Below are 18,268 nucleotides of genomic sequence, written 5' to 3' on the forward strand. Positions count from 1 at the left end.
CCGGCTGTCGCAGTCCGAGCCCTCCCCAGGCACCTCGGCGGGGCAGCGGGCAGCGCTCGTGGGCCGAGCCCGGGGGTCCCGCCCGGGGTATCCCCGCGTCCTGGGGGTCGCTGAGCGGGGCCGCCGCCGTTCCCGCCGGGGTCAGGCCGGGGTCAGACTTCTCCTCCGCCGGTTTCAGTCCTACCGAGGCCGCCCCGACGGTCCCGGGGTTGGGAGCGGGGCGGGGATCGGTGCCCAGGCCAGGGGCAGGGTCCCCGCTGACCCCGACCCCGGGGACCCTCACCCGGTAGCGCTCGGTCTCACCATCTTGCTGCAGCCGCCACGGTGCGGACAAAATGGTGGCGGGGAGAATCGCCGCAAATAACCGAGAACGGAGCCGAAATGAAGCGGGGGGGGACGTAGCAGGGACAACCGGTGTGTGGGGCCACGGGCCCGCCGGTCCCCGCCCGAACCTGGCCGGGGTCCCTCAGCCGGGCAGGGTCAGGGCCGAGCATCGGCCAGGCCCGGGCAGAGCTCCAGGTCGGGTTTATGCAAAGTGGGAGGTTAAAATGTTTATTTTTATATTTTTTTTTAAACGTACTTTGCAGTATTTTTAATTCCGCCCTCGCCGCCAGCCCCGGGGACGGGGCCGCGTCGCCCCTCGCCAGCCCCGGCCCCTGTGTGGGGCGGCTGCCGCGGAGCTGCCGCCCACGCCGCTCCAGCCCCGGTATTCGCCCGCGGTGCCTTCGCTGAGGACGGGGGTCCTGGGCAGCCCCCCTCTCGGGGTCTCGGTCCTCTCCCTGGCACAGCTCAGTACCGGGGACGGGGCTGTTTCGCCTCCCAGACATCCCGGTCTCGTGGGGCCGGTGGGTCCCGGCCGCCCGCGGGTCTCTTTTCCCGGGGATAGCCGGGCTAAGGGCTCTGCGGCGGAGAGAGCCGGGCAGCGCCGGGGCCGCTCCCGCTGCCAGCGCGGCCGCTGCAGCCCCGGGGGCGGCTGGGCAGGGTGGGGGGCACAAGCCGGGGTGTTCCCCCTCTTCCTCCCGGTCACCTCCCGGGGCTGCCCTGGCGCTGGGCCCGGGGGTCGCAGACCACAGGGCGGGACCCCGTGGGTATGTGGGGTGCACTAAGAAGGGCTACGGGTTTCTGTGCCCCTCAGCGTGTCTCGAGGTGCCACCATGGCCACCCCATGGCACGGAGAGGGACTGGAAAGATGTGTTGAGGGGCTGGCAGGGTGAGTGGGAGCCCCAAAATGTCCTGGCAGCTGTGTTGATGCAAAAATCCTCATGCACAGCGGGGTGTGTGGGATCTCCCTCTACCAGAGAGAGGTGGCCCTGTGCCCACATGGGTGTTCATGAAATGTCCCTGTGCCAGGTTGAGGTGTCCCTGTGCCAGGGAGAGGTGTCCCAGTGGATATGGGTGCATGTGGCATGTCCCTGTGCCAGGGAGAGGTGTGCCCTGTGTACACGGGTGTCCTGTGCTCTTTTGGGGGATTTCAGTCCCAGACCTTGTCCCGGGTCTGCTGCTGTCAGGTGTATCCCAGTCCCCAGGAGCAGGATGTGCCACCAGGGCCCCGCTGGCGAGGCCAGGGGCTGCAGGAACCCCCCAGGCAGCCATGGCAGGACCTGGAGGGTGTTGGGGTCCAGGATTCAGCAGCTGATGGGGAAGGCTTTCCAGAGCGGGTCCCACAGGCAGGGTGGTGCTGTGCCCTTCCTGGCACAGGGGGATGGCTGTGGGCCCCCAAAACCCGCAACGGGGAAGGTCTGTGGTGCCCAGCAGGTTTTCGGGGTGCGAGGGTTCTGGGGGCGAAGGGTTTGCCTCTCCTGTGCCGAGCTGGTACCGTGGGCTGTGCCCCTTCCCTTCCTTCCCCCCCTCGCAGTTCTGCTCCCCCCGCCCCGGCCCAGCTGCCGGGGGGATAACAATAAATAATGCCCGAGCGATGGCGGCGCGGCGAGGGCGGGGGGCAGAGCTGCAGCTGCGCTCCGAGCCACCAGCCCCGGCTGTTGTTGTGCTGCGGCCCCGGCGTGGGCACGGGCATGGGCACGGGCGTGCGGACGTGGGCTGGGCATCGTCTCTGCCACCGCTCTCCCCTCACAAAATGGTTCCCGGGCCGGTGGCCCGATCCCACCGGAAAAGCCGCTGATCCACCTACAACCCCTTTCCTTTCCCACTTCCCCATGCCCACCTGTGGGGTGTAGGTTGTGGATCTGATCCCACCAGACCATCTCCCTCCCACCCTGGTCGTCCCCAGGCCCCAGTGGCTCCTTTGGAGCCAGCGCGGCCCTGCCGGGATGACACCTCTGGACGTGGTGGGAAAATGGCTTCGGGAGCGCGGTCTCTCCCAAATCTGTGCCTGCTCCCCACTCCCACTATCCCCATGCCAGATCCACCACCCCCACACCAGTTCCTTTGCCCCCATCCCAGGCTCTGCCAACGCTATGCCGGTTCCACCATCCCCATTTCAGCTCCACCATTCCCATCCCAGCTCCGTCATCCCTATCCCATCTCTTCCATCCTCATCCCCGCTCTGCCGTCCCTATCCCAGCTCCACTGTCCCCACCCGAGCTCTGCTGTGCCCATCCCCTCTCCGTCACCCCTTCCCAGGCTTCTCCTGGCTGTTTTCCCGCTCCCTACCCCAGCACTTTTCTAATCCCTTCCCGTCTGACTCAGCCGGAGGGAGGGAAGGTCACTGACCTCCAGCCAGGGCTGCTGGGGACCCTCCAGCCTTGGAAACCAGCACCCCAAAATCAGGGCCTGGCATGGGGCTGCTTCCCTGGAGAGACTTCCATGGCTGGGAAAGGCACTGGGCAGACACAGGGAGCTCTGTGGTCAGGGCTCACCCAAACCAGTTTGGCACTGGTGTTACTGGAGCTCAGGGAGGGTCAGCACGGGGGGTTTGGGGTCTGGCAGGACCCAGCGGGTGATTTCCAAGGCTCCTGTTGATTCCTGGTGCCACAGCTGGGAGCACCACGAGTGCCACGGCGCAGCCCTCGGAGCTGGGCCAGGCTCCTGGCACTCTGTGGGTTTTTTGGGAGAGCTGGTCCTTTGCCGGTGGGAAGTAAAGCCACAGCGGCTCCTTCGGGAGGGCCACGAGCCACATCCCACGGCGTGGATGGAGCCGAAGGGGGAGTTAAACCCTCCGGCTTTTGTTTCCCTGGACAGTCTCAACCTTTCCCAGCCTTGTAGAATTCGCTGCTGGAACAGCTCGGGGCCACAGCACTTCCGAAATGGCCCTTTAATAGCAAACTGCCCCAAAATGGGAGCTGCTGCTTTCCAAGGGAACATTCCTTCAGTGAGAATAATTCTGGAGAGAAGGGAGTTGTAATAGAGGTAATTTTTTCCAATATTCCCGAGGAAGGACAGAAACAAAAAATAACATATATTTTTAATTAAACAAACCTTCAATTCGAGTTCTTCCCTGGTATAAATCTGCTTTTTGCTCCTGGCTTTCCCAGCTGTTATTTCTGGAATGAAACGTTCTGTTTCCCTGAAAAACTTTAGGATTTCTATTTATGTCTAAAAAACCCATAATTTATGGAGATTTGTTGTCGTTCCCTGGATATTTATAAACTTGCAGCGTTTGGTGCCAGAGGGGAGAACCAAACCATGGGGTGGTGCCTGTTCAGCTCCAGCTTGTGGGATTTTCATGGATATTCTGCGTCCAGCCCCGACACTCGGGGCGGCACCAGGCCTGACGATGCAGCCGGTCTTTAATTCAGTTTAATTAACTTTTCCTCTCCCAGCCACTGGGCTTTTTTTGGACCAGTTCCACCAGTTCCCGCAGAGGTTTTTCCTGACGGCTTTTCCCGCTGCCCCCGCAGATGCCAAAGGGACGATCCGGGAGATTGTGCTGCCCAAGGGGCTGGACCTGGACCGGCCCAAGCGCACTCGGACGTCCTTCACGGCGGAGCAGCTCTACCGCCTGGAGCTGGAATTCCAGCGCTGCCAGTACGTGGTGGGCAGGGAGAGGACGGAGTTAGCGCGGCAGCTCAACCTCTCCGAGACCCAGGTAAGGCTGGGGGGCTCCCAGGGGGAGCTGGAGTTTGGGGGAGGGATGGGGGGACGCTGTGCTGCTCCAGGGGGATGGTTTTCCTCCATCTCGTTCTCCCGAGCCCAAGGATTGGCTGGTTTAGGGGTGGGGACACGAGGGGCAGCTCGGGGGGGGGGTCTGCAGGGACCCCCCAACAGGCAGGAACACCCCAGGGGCTCTGGCAGAGGGTCAAGGCCAGGTTGGACAGGGCTTGGATCCGCCTGGGCTGCTGGAAGGTGGAGCTGGATGGAGCTGGACGGGCTTCAAGGGCCCTTCCAACCCAAACCATTCCATGATCCTATGAAAGTGGGAAGAGGAAAGAGCAGGAGGGTGTCAGTGGGGAGCTGAGGTCCTCAGGCAGCCCCCACAGTGGGGTGGGACGTCGTGGGTGCCGTGGGGGTCTGGCTGTGTCCGAGCCAGTGGGTCCCACACAGACCCTGCACCCGCCGCTCCCCAATCCCAGCAGGATGGGGATCCACTGGGGCTTTTCCCTGTGGAACAGTGGCCTGGCATCTCTTCTCCATCACCTCCCTGTGCAGATCTTCGGTGATGGGGAGGGGTTTTCCCAGTTTTCCCCTGCTGTGGTGTGGGGAGATGCGGGCGAGCGGAGCGGGAGAGGCCGTGCCGTGCCGAGGGTGGTGCATCCGGTGGGGCTGGGGTGGCTTTGGCTTAGGAACTTATAACAAAATAACACTAATAATTAATTAATTAAATTAAATAATATTAATAATAACAACAACAACAATACTGCAGTGCAGAACAGCCAGGCCCGCCCCTTCCCTGCCCAGTCCGGCGCAGCGGGAGACGGTGACACAGTTCCACCAATTCACACGGGCAATAATTCCAATTTTTCCAACCCTTTTGTGGAACAAACCCAGCCCGGGTGTCAGCAGCCAAGCCCATGGCTGCAGGCTCCCGCTGTGTGTCGAGGGGGCTGGTTTTGGGGGGACTGTGCCGCTGTGTGGTGTTCTGGCACTGGATGCGTGGTGTTTTGGTAAGGAAGAGGATTTGGAGCGGGAGGATTTTTTGGTGGCTGTGCCATGGTTAGGAGCAGAGTGTCCCAGCTTCCTGGGATCCCTCTTCCCGGAATGCCGGTGTCACCTCCACAGAGCTGGGATTGACATGGGTGGGCTTGGCCGCGCCATGCCAAGGGAAGAGCTTTGTCTCCCCAACACAGGCAGCTGGTGAGGGGTCCCTCTTCCTGGAGTCGCTCTTTCTGGGGTCCCTTTTCCCAGGATCTCTCTTCCCAGGCTCCCAGTGTCACCTCCATGGAGCAGGGAGGGTCACAGGTTGCCTTGGCCATGCCACGCTGCGGGAAGAGCTTTGTCTCCCTGGCATGGGCAGCGTCTTCTTGGGGTCCCTCTTCTTGAGGTCCCTCTCCAGGGATCCCAGTGTCACTTCCACAAAGTCAACAGGGACTGTGGAATAGGAGCAAAGCATCCCAGTGATCTGGGAGCTGCAGGGGGGTCCCTCTTCCCAGGGTCCCAGTGTCACCTCCACAGAGCTGGGAGTGACACAGGTGGCTTGGCCGTGCCATGCCAGGGAAAGGGCTTTGTCTCCCTGGCATGGGCAGCTGACGTGGGGTCCCTCTTCCTGGGGTCCCTCTTCCCAGGGTCCCAGTGCCAGCTCCATGGAGCTGGGATGGACACAGGTGGGCTTGGCCGTGCCACGAGGGGAAGAGCTTTGTCCCCGTGCCATGGAGGGCCAAGGGACACGGGCAGGGGACTGGCTGCCACAACCCGGAGCTGGGAGGGTGCAGCCTCTCCACAGGGACTGAATCCCTGTCCTTTCCCGCTGTTTGGTGCCTCATTGCTGCCTTCATCCCCCGGTGAGAAACACTCCCCCCCTCCGTGGGCCGGCGCTGCCTCCTCCCCTCCCTCCTTCCCGCACCCTCTTTTCTCCTTCAGCTCTGTCTTTCTTAATCCCTTTCTGTGCTTTTCACACCATTTCCTGCCCTGCAGCAAGTTCCCAGTTGTACCTTCCCGGCTCCCCCCGGCTGCCAGTCCCTCCCCAGCCACTGCCATCCCCAGGGATCCTCATTCCAGGCTCCCTGCCCGGCTCCCTCCTCCTCTCCCTCAGTGCAGTGCAGCCCCCCCGGGGATGGGGTCAGGCTCTCTGCACACTCAGGTGTCCTCCCCCCATAGTCCCTGGCTGTTTCTGGCCGGCAGGTTTCCCCAGGCATTCCAAGAGCCGAGTGGCCAAGTTTTCCAAGATCCCTTGGGTCTGGAGGGGGCTGATCCCTTCTGGATGTGGCCTGGAGAGGGATGGTCGCCACCAGCCCCTCCTGCCCCACCCAGCTCACCCACCAGACAGGGATAAATCCATCTTTTGCAGCAATCTGAGTGTTTTGGGTACTTCTGCTGATTTCCCTCCCGGTGTTATCCCCGAGGAGCTCCTGGGATTTAGGGCCGCTCATGATTTAATGGCTTAATTAATTGATCAGGTGTTTTGGTGGAGGGTCCCAACCAGCAGCGCCTCATGGCTGGTTTTTCGTTGGCACTGGAGGTTGGGAGAGCAGGATGGATCCTTTCCAGCCCCTCACTGGGTTATATTTTGATTCCAAGGTCAGGAACCCCCTCCTGGTTTCTCTCTGTGCCGGGACCCCTGGATGAGATGGGACCCGCCTGTGTCCCAGCACGGGAGGGACGAAGGAAGAGGCCACCAGGGATGGGGGTTTTGTGCCTGGGAATGTTTGAGGGGCACGGAATGATTCATCCCTGTGAGAAGGGAGCGCTGCAAACCCTGTGATGAGATGGGAAGAGACGCGATGGCAGCGCAGCTGGAGAGCGGCAGCCGAGCACTCCCGGCAGCATCCCGAGACACCCTGCCAGGGAAGGGGCTTTTTGGGCTCTCACTTCACTTCCCTGGGCCCTGATCCTGCTGTTCCACAGGGTTCGAGGCAGGAGGATCTCACTGCCCGTGCAGGGGAGCCGGGACGGGATGGGAAGGAGGGGATTCCGGCTTTCTTGGATCTGGATCCACCCCCAGGGTGGAGGAATCAGCCAGGGAGAGAGTGGGATCACCCAGGGGAGAGGGAGATCACCCAGGGGAGAGGGGAGGATCACCCGGGGGAGAGGGGGATCAGCCAGAGGAGAAGGGGATCACCCAGGGGAGAGGGGAGGATCAGCCAGAGGAGAAGGGGATCACCCAGGGGAGGCAGGAATCACCCAGAAGTGAGGGAGGATCATCCCAGGAGAGGGGGAATTGCTCAGAGGAGAGGAGGGATCAGCCAGGGGAGAGGGGAAGTCACCCAAGGGAGACAGGAATCACCCAAGGGGGAGGGGAGGATCATCCAGGGAGAGGGAGGGAATTTCGGAGCCACTCGTGCTCAGGCCAGGATGCTTCTGCTTGCCCAGGGAATTCACCTCCTCCCTCCAGGGATGCCTGTACCTGTTCTCCCAACGGCCTCTGTGCTTTTCCTAATTAATCCATGGACAGGATCAGCGTTACACGGGTTTAATTAACCCGGAGAATATTTTCCTGGAGATGTGGAGGTGCCGGTGGTGGCTGCATTCCTGGCGAGCCCTCGGGTCCCTGGGATGAGCGGGGCGGGGCTGCCCCAGCCCATCCCAAATCCAGAGCGCAGCCGTGTCCGTGTGTCCCCTCACCCAGCTTTCTCCGACCATCGGGGGAAAAGTGCCCCTTCTTAGTGTCATTAAGGGATCGAAAGCGCCAGGCGGGGCAGGCAGAAGGACCCCGGGGGGATGGCAGAGGGGGATAATTCCCACAAATCCCTCGTCAGGAGGGATGGGATGGACTGGCTGAGGGGATTTGCTCTCTGGGTCAGGAGTTCAAAGCCAGGCTCAGGTTCAAGTGACCCGGTGCATTTTCCAGCTCTCCCTGCCCTCCTTAGAGCGGAGACAGGGCTGGGACACCTCAGACACCGGACAAGGACCGGCTCTGAGCCTTGTCCCGGTGCCAGGAGACGGCTCCTCCCTTCCCAAGGGCTGCAGCTTGGGGTTGGACAGGGCTGGACCCGCTCGAGGAGACGATGCTCGGGAGCAGTGCTGGGAACTCCTGGGAAATTCTGGGATGGGGCACAGAGCGTGCAGGGATCAGTGGGGCATTTCCAGGAAAAGCTGAGGTTGGATATTGGGAAAACTCCTTGCTGCAAAGGGCTGTCCAGCCCTGGCACAGCTGCCCAGGTCAGTGGTGGGGTCCCCACTCCTGGAGGGATTTAACAGCCCTGTGGAGGTGGCACTTGGGGACACAGGTTAGTGGTGGCCTTGGCAGCGCTGGGGGAATGCTGGACCCGGTGACCTCAGAGGGCTTTTCCAAGGTGAATGATTCAGTGATTCCATGATTCCTGCCTGCCTGGCTGTACGTCCATGGGACTCCCCTGGAGTTTCCCTGGCTAGGATGGGCTCCACCCAGACCTTCCTGGGGACAATCTCCTGGGCCGTCCTGGTGGAGGTTTGGGCTCCTGCAGCTCCATCGCTGCCCCAGCACCCCCCGGAGCATCCTGTGACCCCCAACGTGTGTGAGGAGCAGCTGAGGCAGAGGAGGGGTGGGAGGGTCTACTTATAGCCTGGCAATTAAGATGATGCTGTTAAAAATTAATCTCACCTCAGGTTAACAACTCTCAGTCCCCGCAGCGAGAGGATAAGGGAGCAGGGGGTGGTGCTGGCACAGGATTCCTCTCCTGGGGAGAGGAGCAGGGAAGCCCTGGCACAGGTTGGGCAGAGAAGCTGTGGCTGCCCCTGGATCCCTGGAATTGTCCAAGGCCAGGTTGGAGCAACCTGAGCTAGTGGAAGGTGTCCCTGCCCGTGGAACAAGAGCTTTAAGGTTCCTTCCAACCCAAACCAGTTTGGGATTCTGTGATTCAGTCTTTGATTTCTGTGGAGGCCTCCATCTATTCCTCCATCCATCCCTCCATCCATCCCTCCATCCATCCCTCCATCCATCCCTCCATCCCTCTCTCCCTTGTCTCCTGGCGGGTGTTTTTCCAGAGGGGCTGGGCTGGCCCATGGAGCAGAAACCCTCCCTGTTTCCCTGGAGCCGTTCTCTGACCCACCTCCCCGAGGGCTCTGGGATACTCTGAGGGACGTGGGAACAGGATCTGGGGACAGTGTCCTGCCGCCAAAACCTCGGGCACGGGTGGCCGTGGGGGACAGCAGCCTGAGTGACCCAACGCTGCATGACTGCCGGGTCGGGTCCGGGCATTACCAGCACCGGGAGGGGAGGGGGTCCCGTGTCCCTTTGCCCACCGGCGATGCCCAGGGAGGGGGTCCCGTGTCCCTTTGCCCACCGGCGATGCCCAGGGAGGGGGTCCCGTGTCCCTTTGCCCACCAGCGATGCCCAGGGCCACCCCGGGAGCGCCTGGGTGCCCTTCCCACCTGCCAACCTGCGTCAGAGCACGTCTGTGGAGAGAACCAGCCCACGTGGCCCAGCTAATCCTGGCCCCTCCTCACCGCAGGGACATGGGGGGGTCACCCCAGGGCCGTGGGGCCCTGCCTGGGGGGCAATGAACCTGGGCTCCCAGCGGGACCCCACAGGGGCAGGATGGGGCTGGCACAGCCCCCCTGATCCTCAGGAATGCACCTTCGGGGCATTTGGGTGCCAAAAGGGAGCTGGGGGAGCGGGTTTGGGCCGGGAGCACCGACCTCACGGTGGGAATTGGGGAACACTCCTAAAGAGGGGACAAAGGGACCCCCGGGACATTGGGCTCTGCCACGGCACAGCTGCCCCAGGAGGAGCTGGGTATGAGGTACCCCAAAGTGGCTCTGCAGCTCCCCAGGCTCAGCTGGCACCGAGGGAAGTGACCAATGGAAATAAATGGGAAATAAGTAACTGGGATTTTTAGCGTTGAGCATTGTCAGCCAAAAATACCCCCCAATTTCAGAATCTGTGATGGAAAAACTCGGTTCTCGATGACTCAGGAGATCTCCAGGGCTTCCTCAACATCCTCCAAATGCATAGGATTTGCATATTTTCCTAAAAATGGTGGGAATTGGCTCTGGTGATGGTTTTGGAGCTGGTCCCGATGCTGGGGCAGGAACCCCAAAGGCCCGAACATCCCCCCACACCCTCTGCCTGGGTGGGGGGTGTCCCTGCCAGGGTGGTGTCTCCTGCCCATCCCAGGGCTTCCTGAAGCCCCAGGAAATGGGGGAATTCACATTCACCCTCCAGGCTTTGCTGGTGCCTCCAAGAGCAGCAGTTGCCTCTGCCCGATTTCGGTGTGTCCGAGGGTGGTCCCTCAGGGTCACCTCGCCCTGGGACGCCCAGGCTGGGTGGGGGAGAACGTGTCACCCCACCAGACCTGCCTGCAGAGCCCAGCCCCAGACTTGACCTCCCTCCCTGCTCCTTCATCCAGAGTTTCCATTTCCAAGGGGTGCCGGAGGACCCCAGAGGTTTCCCGGCTGTGAAGTAGAAAACGTCCCGAATTTCGGAGTAGAAGCAGGACATTTTTGGATGGAATTTTGGATCAGGGGAGAGGAAGGGGCTGGGATGAGATCCTGGCCAAGGGCACAGCCAGCTCCTAGTGGACTGGGGACAACTCCCACCCTGTCTGTCCCCACGGTGCAGGTAGAGCTCGGTGTGGCTGCAACCACGTTCCCAAATGTGCCTTTTGGGGGCGGTGGCAGAGGGTGTGGGGTGGGCGTGCAGTGGGGTGTCCCCAGGTGGGGTCAGGGCCCAGGGGGGCAGGAGGGGGAGCAGAGGGGATGGATCCATCCCCGGGGAGAGGCAGAGGGCTCACGGAGCCGTTCCAAGGCCGTGGGTTCAGGCAGCGATCCCGGCTTGCACGATGTGCCGAGCCCCACCGGGAACGGAGGGAGGAGGAGGAGGATGATGAGGAGGAAGGTGCCAGCCATGATGGCAGCGTGTCAGGCCGGGTCCCAGGGTGCCCTGCGCCGCGGTGGGTGTCAGCTGATGGCGGTGGGGAGCTAATCCCGCAGGGAAATGGCCCCGTTCTGGAGCCAGGAATAGCGTGGGATGGCGGCTGCGGGGGCCACACGTGAGCGTGGGGCGCGTGACGGCAGCGGGGTCAGCGCCGGGGTCAGCGCCGGGGCAGGGCCACCCAAAAATAAACACGGCCACGAACCCCCAGCGTGGTCGGTGTTTTGGGGAGCGCTGCCGTGCTGGAGCGCGTGCCGGGGGGGTTCCCGCTGCCGGGGATGGGGTGGGCAGGGATGGGGGCGTCGGGATCCCCCTGGCAAACCGTGCTGGCTCCAGAGCCACATCCCAGTGCCCAACCCACGGGAGGATGGAAAACATGAGTGGGGAAGAGGGGAGGGCACTGTCTGATCCCCCCGGCTGGAGTGGGTGGATGATGGATGGATGGATGGTGGATGGATGATGGACAGGGAAGTGTGAGGTGCTTACTGGAGCCAGACCCTCCCCAGATCCCGGGATCACCGAGTGCCGTGGGATGAGGAGCTCCCACTCTTTGCCTTTGCATCCCCTGAGCATGCAGGGGGCTCAGCCTGCTGGGGACGGGTCTCCATTGGGATTAAGTGCCTGGAAACCACTCACCTTGGAGCTCAGAGGTGTTTGAGGAGGAGCAGGGAGGGAGCAGCATCCCCACTCCCACAGGGCAGAAGGGGCAGGCGGGCCCAGGCTCCAGCGCTCCCCACGATCACGGCACAGGATTCCGGGATCAACCCCCTCATGTGCTCCAACCCCTCATGGGCTCCATCCCCATGCCGACAGACATGGAAACCCACGCTGCTGGCACGGGATGGGCTGCTGGGAGCGGGGCTGGCAGCTCCTGGTGTGCCAAGGGCTCCGGACGGGGCCGTGTTCCCACGTTTGTTCCCATCTCCATGCGCTGCCTCCCACCCCCTGCCCGGCACCAGGGAATTGGGGGGCTCAGGGGGACATGGGAGACCTGACCCCATCCCAAGGCCCCGCTCTGGGAGCTCATCCATCTCCGTGTCCGTGTGCTCGGCCGGTGCCACATCCCCGGCGCGATGAGCTCCGACATTCCCAGCTCGGGGACATTTGGGATGACATTCCAGGTGCCAGGGAGCAGGTGAGATGACGCTCCCCCGCCTTCCTCCCGCTCGGGGGAGGATGGGATGGAGGGTGGTGGGTCCAGGGAAGGGGATTCAGGCAGAGGGAAGAGCAGCGGGAGGAGAAATCTGGGGGGATCTCAGGGGCTCGGTGTGTAACAAGGGGGTAAAATGAAAATAAAATATAAAATAAAATAAAATAAAATAAAATAAAATAAAATAAAATAAAATAAAATAAAATAAAATAAAATAAAATAAAATAAAATAAAATAAAATAAAATAAAATAAAACCAAAACAACGGGAAATAAAAGGAAGTAAATTTCCTGAAGGAAAAGGAATAGAGCAGGCTAAACCAAAGGAAAGTAAAATAAAAGAGAATAAACCAAAGTAAAATGGAGTAGGATAGAACAAAATAAAATGAAATATAACAAATGAAAATAAAAAATAAAATACGGTGAATAGAATAGAACAAAATAAAATAAAATATAGTAAATAAAAATAAAAAACAAAATGCAGTGAAGGGAACAAAATAAAGTATAGTAAATAAATAAAGTTAAAAATAAAAAATATAAAAATATAAAAAATTTTTAAAAATAAAAATAGAGTAGAACAGATTAAAATGTAATTCAGTACAATTCAATAGAATACAATAGAAAAGTAAAGTAAATTTAAATAAAACAAAATAAAACAAAATAAAATTAAATAAAATTAAATAAAATTGAATAAAATTAAATTAAATAGCCTCTGGCTGCCTGAGTCGGACACAGGAGGTGACACAGCTCAGGAGGGACACAAGGACCCTCACCAGGCTCTCCGAGGGCTCCACATCCCATTTTCCAAGCCACCCAGGACCCCGTGGAGTCTCTCACTGCAGGAAAACTGTTGGGAGTGCAGGGAATTGCAGGATTTGCTTTTCCAGCAGTGATCAGAGCTTTCCGTGCCCTCCTCCTCAGAGAGAACGGGCAGAACGGGCCAGGAGGAGCTTTAGGGAGAAGGAAAAATATCAACATTGTGATAAATAAATGTAAAATATAAAATATATTGTATAAAAGTATAGCACATGGAAGACATTACGTATTTTATATAATACATACATCAGACATTACGTATTAAATATAAAATATAATACACAGACTGTGACATATTTATTAGAATATAAAAATAATATGTAGAACAAAATTGTGTATATCTATATATATAATTTTCTATTATTTTATTATTTACACTATTGCCAGAACTGGGAATGGGATGGGATCACACAGCTTTTGGGGGGTGAAGCCCCCCATGCGCTGGTGACATCAGGGATGGTGGGACACGCGTGGGGGGCTCTGTGGGGACACGGGGAGGGGTCCCGGCTGGATTCCCACCACGCACTGGGAAGGCTCTCCCAGAATGACCAGGCTGAGGTTTGGACCTTCCAAAGGGCTTTTTCCCAAAAAAAGTGCTGTGAGGTCTGACATTCTTGGTCGTTGCCTGCACCCTCTGGAGCCAGGCTGGGAGAGCAGGGAAGGGCCATCCTGGAGAAGGGAAAGCTCCAGGGAGACCTGAGAGCCTAAAGGGGCTCCAGGAGAGCTGGAGAGGGACTGGGGACAAGGCCTGGAGGGACAGCACACAGGGAATGGCTTCAGATTGGAGAAATGGAGATTTAGGTGGGAAAGTGGGAAGGAATTCCTGGCTGGGAGCGTGGGCAGGCCCTGGCCCAGGTTACCCAGAGAAGCTGTGGCTGCCCCTGGATCCCTGGGAGTGTCCAAGGCCAGATTGGAGCAACCCCTCACCCTGTGCCCTCCCAGCCAGATGTCCCAGCTGTCCCCAGCATGGCACATCTGGGAATTAATCCTCCTAGGGAAGGGATGTCCTTGCTCTCTCTCTCTCTCCTTCCAGCCACACTCTGGTAGGAAACAAGATATTCCCGGGGGATGTGACACCTCCTCCGTGGATGCTGGAGAGGTGCCCACCGGGAATGTCCCAGCGTGGTCCTGCCTGGCTCCTCCAGGCTGAACTGGGAAGGGAAGGGCGTCAGTGCTGCGGGACCAGCGCGAGAAAAGCAAGGAAGCTGCTTTTTTTAGGGAAGGAAAAGCTCATCAGGAGCAATTTGGCAAAGCCGTGGTGGCCGAGGGGGGCTGTGAAGGAAAGCAGAGTGAGGGAGGAGGAGGAGGAGGAGCTGGGGGGGTGAGGAGGGAGGCTGAGGCTGGAGGGGAATTACTCATGGATCTGTCAAGGGCTGCGTCTGGCTGAGCTCATCCGCATCCTCCGAGAGGGACTCGGGGCTGAGCATAATGGAGGGTGAAAAGGACAGGGAGCCACTAATTAGGGACAAGTTGTAGATGAACTTCAGGCACCGAGGCAGACGTGGCCCCGCTCCTCTGACGTGTCACCGGGGAAGGGCTCCTGTCACCGGGCCAGCCTCGAGGGGACAGCACTCAGTGCAGGGTGGCGGGCACAGGGAACAGCCACGAGGGGAGTGCGGGATGGGAGAACCTCCTGGGAGAGCGTGGGATGCAGAGGGAGGGCAGGGAGGGCCCCAGAACGTGTTTCTGTCTGTGCCTGCTGGTGAAGGTGCATGACCCCATCAGCCAGAGCTGGTGGCGGGACTGGGAGCACAGGATATTCCAGCTGGGAAGGGGCTCGGTGCTGGGACAGGCTCCCAGCAGCAACACTGGGAAGGAGGAACCCAATGGATCCTCTTCCCTCCACCCTTCCACACTGGAACCCCATGTCAGAATCATCACAGAGTCATGGAATGGTTTGTGTTGGAAGGGACTTTAAATCCCATCCGGTCCCACCCCCTGCCATGGGCAGGGACACCTTCCACCAGCCCAGGGTGCTCCAGCCTGGCCTTGGACACTCCCAGGGATCCAGGGGCAGCCACAGCTTCTCTGGGCAACCTGTGCCAGGGCCTGCCCACCCTCCCAGCCAGCAATTCCTTCCCAATATCCCATCTCTCCCTGCCCTCTGGCAGTGGGAAGCCATTCCCCCTTCCACTGTCACTCCATGCTCCTGCCTTGATGGGTTTCCAGCCGACACCTGCTGAGCCCACCTGATGTCCCCAAGTCCTTGCATTCCCTGAAACCCCGTGGCTGTTCCCGTTTCCTGCACCAACTGTGATACTGCACAGTGGGATCATCTGCACTTGCTTCTTCCTGTGGGATTTGGTCCTTCCTCCTGGATGCTCAGGTGGCTCCTGCTCTGATGTGTCGGGGCTGTGGCTCTGCTCAGGTGGCTTCTTCTGACAGCAGTGAGGGAGGGAACCGATCCCCTGGTGCCAGGCTGGGTATTGGGAAGGAATTGCTGGCTGGGAGGGTGGGCAGGCCCTGGCACAGGGTGCCCAGAGAAGCTGTGGCAGCCCTTGGATCCCTGGAAGTGTCCAAGGCCAGGCTGGGCAGGGCTTGGAGCAGCCTGGGATGGTGAAAGGTGTCCCTGGGCAGGGCTTGTGGCAGGGGGGCTCTGGAGCATCCCCTGGTTGGGGGCTCAGGGCTGGAAGTGCCCCTCAGAGAGTGGGATCCAGCACATCCCATCATCTCAGATCTCCCCAGCACAGGGATGGGGCAGCTGCACCCAGGAGATGCCAGACCTGATCCATGGGCTCTTCCTGCCCATCCTCAAGGACATAATCCCACTGATGGGGTTTTTTTGAGCTCCTGCTCTTCCTGCCTGGGGGATGTTTGGAGCAGAGAGCGCCAGGGCTGTGTGTTCCTGGTCGGGTTTGTGCTGGACCTTGGTTAAGGTGCCCCTGAGGAGCTGGTCTGAGGGGCTCTGTGGGCGCTGTTTGTCCCCACCACCTGCGTGTTTGGGGTCTGCACTCCCCAGGATTCAGCACCTCCAGGAGGTCCCGCCCGAGGAGGTGGTGGGATGGTAATTCTGGGTCAGACCCTGCCCAGGGACACGGGATTGTGCCCAAACCCACCCCAACTGCCAGCACGGAGTGACATGGGGGTGGAGTGGTGGGGACATCAGCCCCGGGGACCCGGTCGGGCTATGCCACCCGCCCTGGTGGCAGGGAGGGACATTCCCTGTGCGGGCTGAGGCGAGTGGGTGCGTGTGGGCAGGGGATGCCCGTGACAGCTTCCACGTGGGACAAGGGGTGTAGGGCCTGGGCTGGCAGCACCAGTGGTCCCCGGAGGTGCTGGCCCCGCGGTCCTGGTGTCCCCCATGGCCCAGGAGCTCCTCCCCAGCCTCCAGCCGCCCGGGCCGGCGGCAGCTCCTCTGTTGTGTCCCTGGGAAGGGGCCGGGGCGCCGGGACCTCCTCCACCCCCACGCTCCATTAGCTCTGCACTGTGGCTCTATTGTGCTGGGGACGCGTGAGGGCCGTGCCACCGAGGGACTGTCCTGCCCCAGCGAGCTTCCGATGACTCCGAGGGGTCCGAGACCTGCTGGCCCCGGAGCAGGGGGGACGCAGCCCGGCCGTGTCTTACCCCGGGGTCCCGCCGGCCTCGGGCTCGGCCCCGCTCGTGCCGCCCCCGCCCACCGCGCTCTAATCCGAGTGTCTTCCCATCCGTCTCCTTCCCTCACCTCCGTCTCCGTCCGTCTGTCCGTCCCTCACGCCTCTCTCTGTCTCTCTCTCTGCCTCTCCTACCCCTCTGCTCTGCCAGGGAGGGAGGGAAGGGGGGGCTGCCCTGCCAGCTCAGGGGGCGGGGGCAGCCGCGGGCTGGGGCACCCGGGGGAGGCAGCGGCAGTTTTGGGGCGGGGGGTCCCGCGGGGCCTCAGCCTGGGCTCGTTGCTGACCGTGGCCGAAGGCAGATTGGGTTGGGGGTGTCCCCAGCTGGGTCCATGCCCGGGGATCCAGGACCACCAGGAACCACCCTGTCCCCTCACGCAGCACGGCCGGGGACCCTCCCCCTGCCCCGGCGAGGGAAGAGTATGCGGGTGGGGGACACAAATTCGAGTCTGATGAGCATCTCCGAGGAGAATCCAGCACATCCCGTAGCTCAGCGTTCCCGGGAGAACCAGCACAGGGCAGAGCTGGGCACGGCGCGGGGGGCTCAGCCCCGGGCTCTGCGCTCCTGTCCCCAGGGTCCCATCTCTGGGGTCCCGTCCGTGGGGTCGCATCCTCAGGCTCCTGCCCCTGGGATCCCATTCTCGGGTTCCCAACCCTGGGCTCCCATCCCCGGGGTCCCATGCCCAGGCTTCCATTCCCAGGAGTTCAGTTCCTGAGCTCCCATCCCCAGGGTCCCATCCCAGACTCCTGTCCCGCTCCCTGCCGGCACTGCAGGAATTCCGCTTTCCCTGGGAGCGGTAGGCGGGGGTGGCTCTGCGCAGCTCCCCCGGCGGAGGATGGATCTCGCTTGGGCGTTTATTTTAATACGTCTCTCTCTCTTTCTCGTATCTCTCGCTCTCTCCTGGTTCTCGCCTCTCTCTCCCCGGCCCCCCCGCGCTCTCTTTCCGTCCGTGCCTTTCTGTCCCCGCTCCCTCCCCATCCCGTCCTCCCGCTCCCCCTCCCCCAGGTCAAGGTCTGGTTCCAGAACCGGCGCACGAAGCAGAAGAAGGACCAGAGCAGGGACTCTGAGAAACGCTCCTCCGCCACCTCCGAGTCCTTCGCCACCTGCAACATCCTCCGGCTGCTGGAGCAGGGCCGGCTGCTGTCGGTGCCGGCCCCCCCCAGCCTCCTGTCCCCCGCCTCCAACCCCATCTCCAGCCCCGCGGGCAACGGCTCCGGCCTGGCCACGCCGGGCCCCGCGTCCCCCGGGCTGGGCGGCGGGAGCAGCCCCCCGGCCCCGGGAGCCTTCAGCCTGCAGGTCCCGTCCCTCGCCTCCTCGTCCTCCTCGTCCTCCTCGCCGCGGCTGCCGGGGGGGCCGCTGTGCTTCGGGGGGCCGCTCCTGGGCAGCCTGCACGACCTGCCGGGCGCGTACGGACTGGGCACTTCAGCGTTCGAGCCTTACACGCGGCTGGAGAGGAAAGACAGTTCTATATCCAGCAAGAAGCCGAGCTCTTAAATCAAAATGAGTGTCAAAAGGTGTCGTCCCCCCCCCCACGGCGTCCCCTGCGACCCCCCCCCCCCCCCCCCCCCCCCCCCCCCCCCCCCCCCCCCCCCCCCCCCCCCCTCCCGCCCCTCGCCCCCCGCGCCCCGGCTCCGTTCGGCTCGTGGGATGCAGGAGATGGTTTGTCCCCCGTGGGAATGTGCAGGCGCGGGGGGGCCCGTGCACGCCTGGCCCCCGCCCCAGACACACCGCTGGAGCCGTGGATGTCCCCCCGCAGCTCCGGCGCTGCCCCGGTCACACACGGGCCGTCCCTGGGGGTCCCGTGTCCCCCGTGCTGCCCCGTCCCTCACTGACGCCGCTGGATCTGCCACCACAGCCCCGCTCCAGGTACCGC

At 61.2% G+C, this 18,268-nt stretch overlaps 1 protein-coding gene across 1 annotated transcript in view; it reads left to right on the forward strand.

Annotated features, from left to right (window-relative positions):
• The window catches only part of VAX2 (ventral anterior homeobox 2), a 19,647-nt gene extending 1,730 nt beyond the window's left edge, over positions 1 to 17,917 (forward strand). Inside the window, exons 3-4 of the mRNA XM_027908433.1 lie at positions 3,798 to 3,985; positions 17,401 to 17,917. Coding sequence (XP_027764234.1) covers positions 3,798 to 3,985; positions 17,401 to 17,889 — 677 coding nt within the window. The 3' untranslated portion in view covers positions 17,890 to 17,917. The remainder of the gene's footprint in view (positions 1 to 3,797; positions 3,986 to 17,400) is intronic.
• Positions 17,918 to 18,268: the final 351 nt, after the last annotated feature.

Source organism: Empidonax traillii, unplaced genomic scaffold, assembly GCF_003031625.1.
Source record: "Empidonax traillii isolate 1590-97213 ecotype Southwest subspecies unplaced genomic scaffold, ASM303162v1 scaffold1710:size70786, whole genome shotgun sequence".
Taxonomy (NCBI): domain Eukaryota; kingdom Metazoa; phylum Chordata; class Aves; order Passeriformes; family Tyrannidae; genus Empidonax; species Empidonax traillii.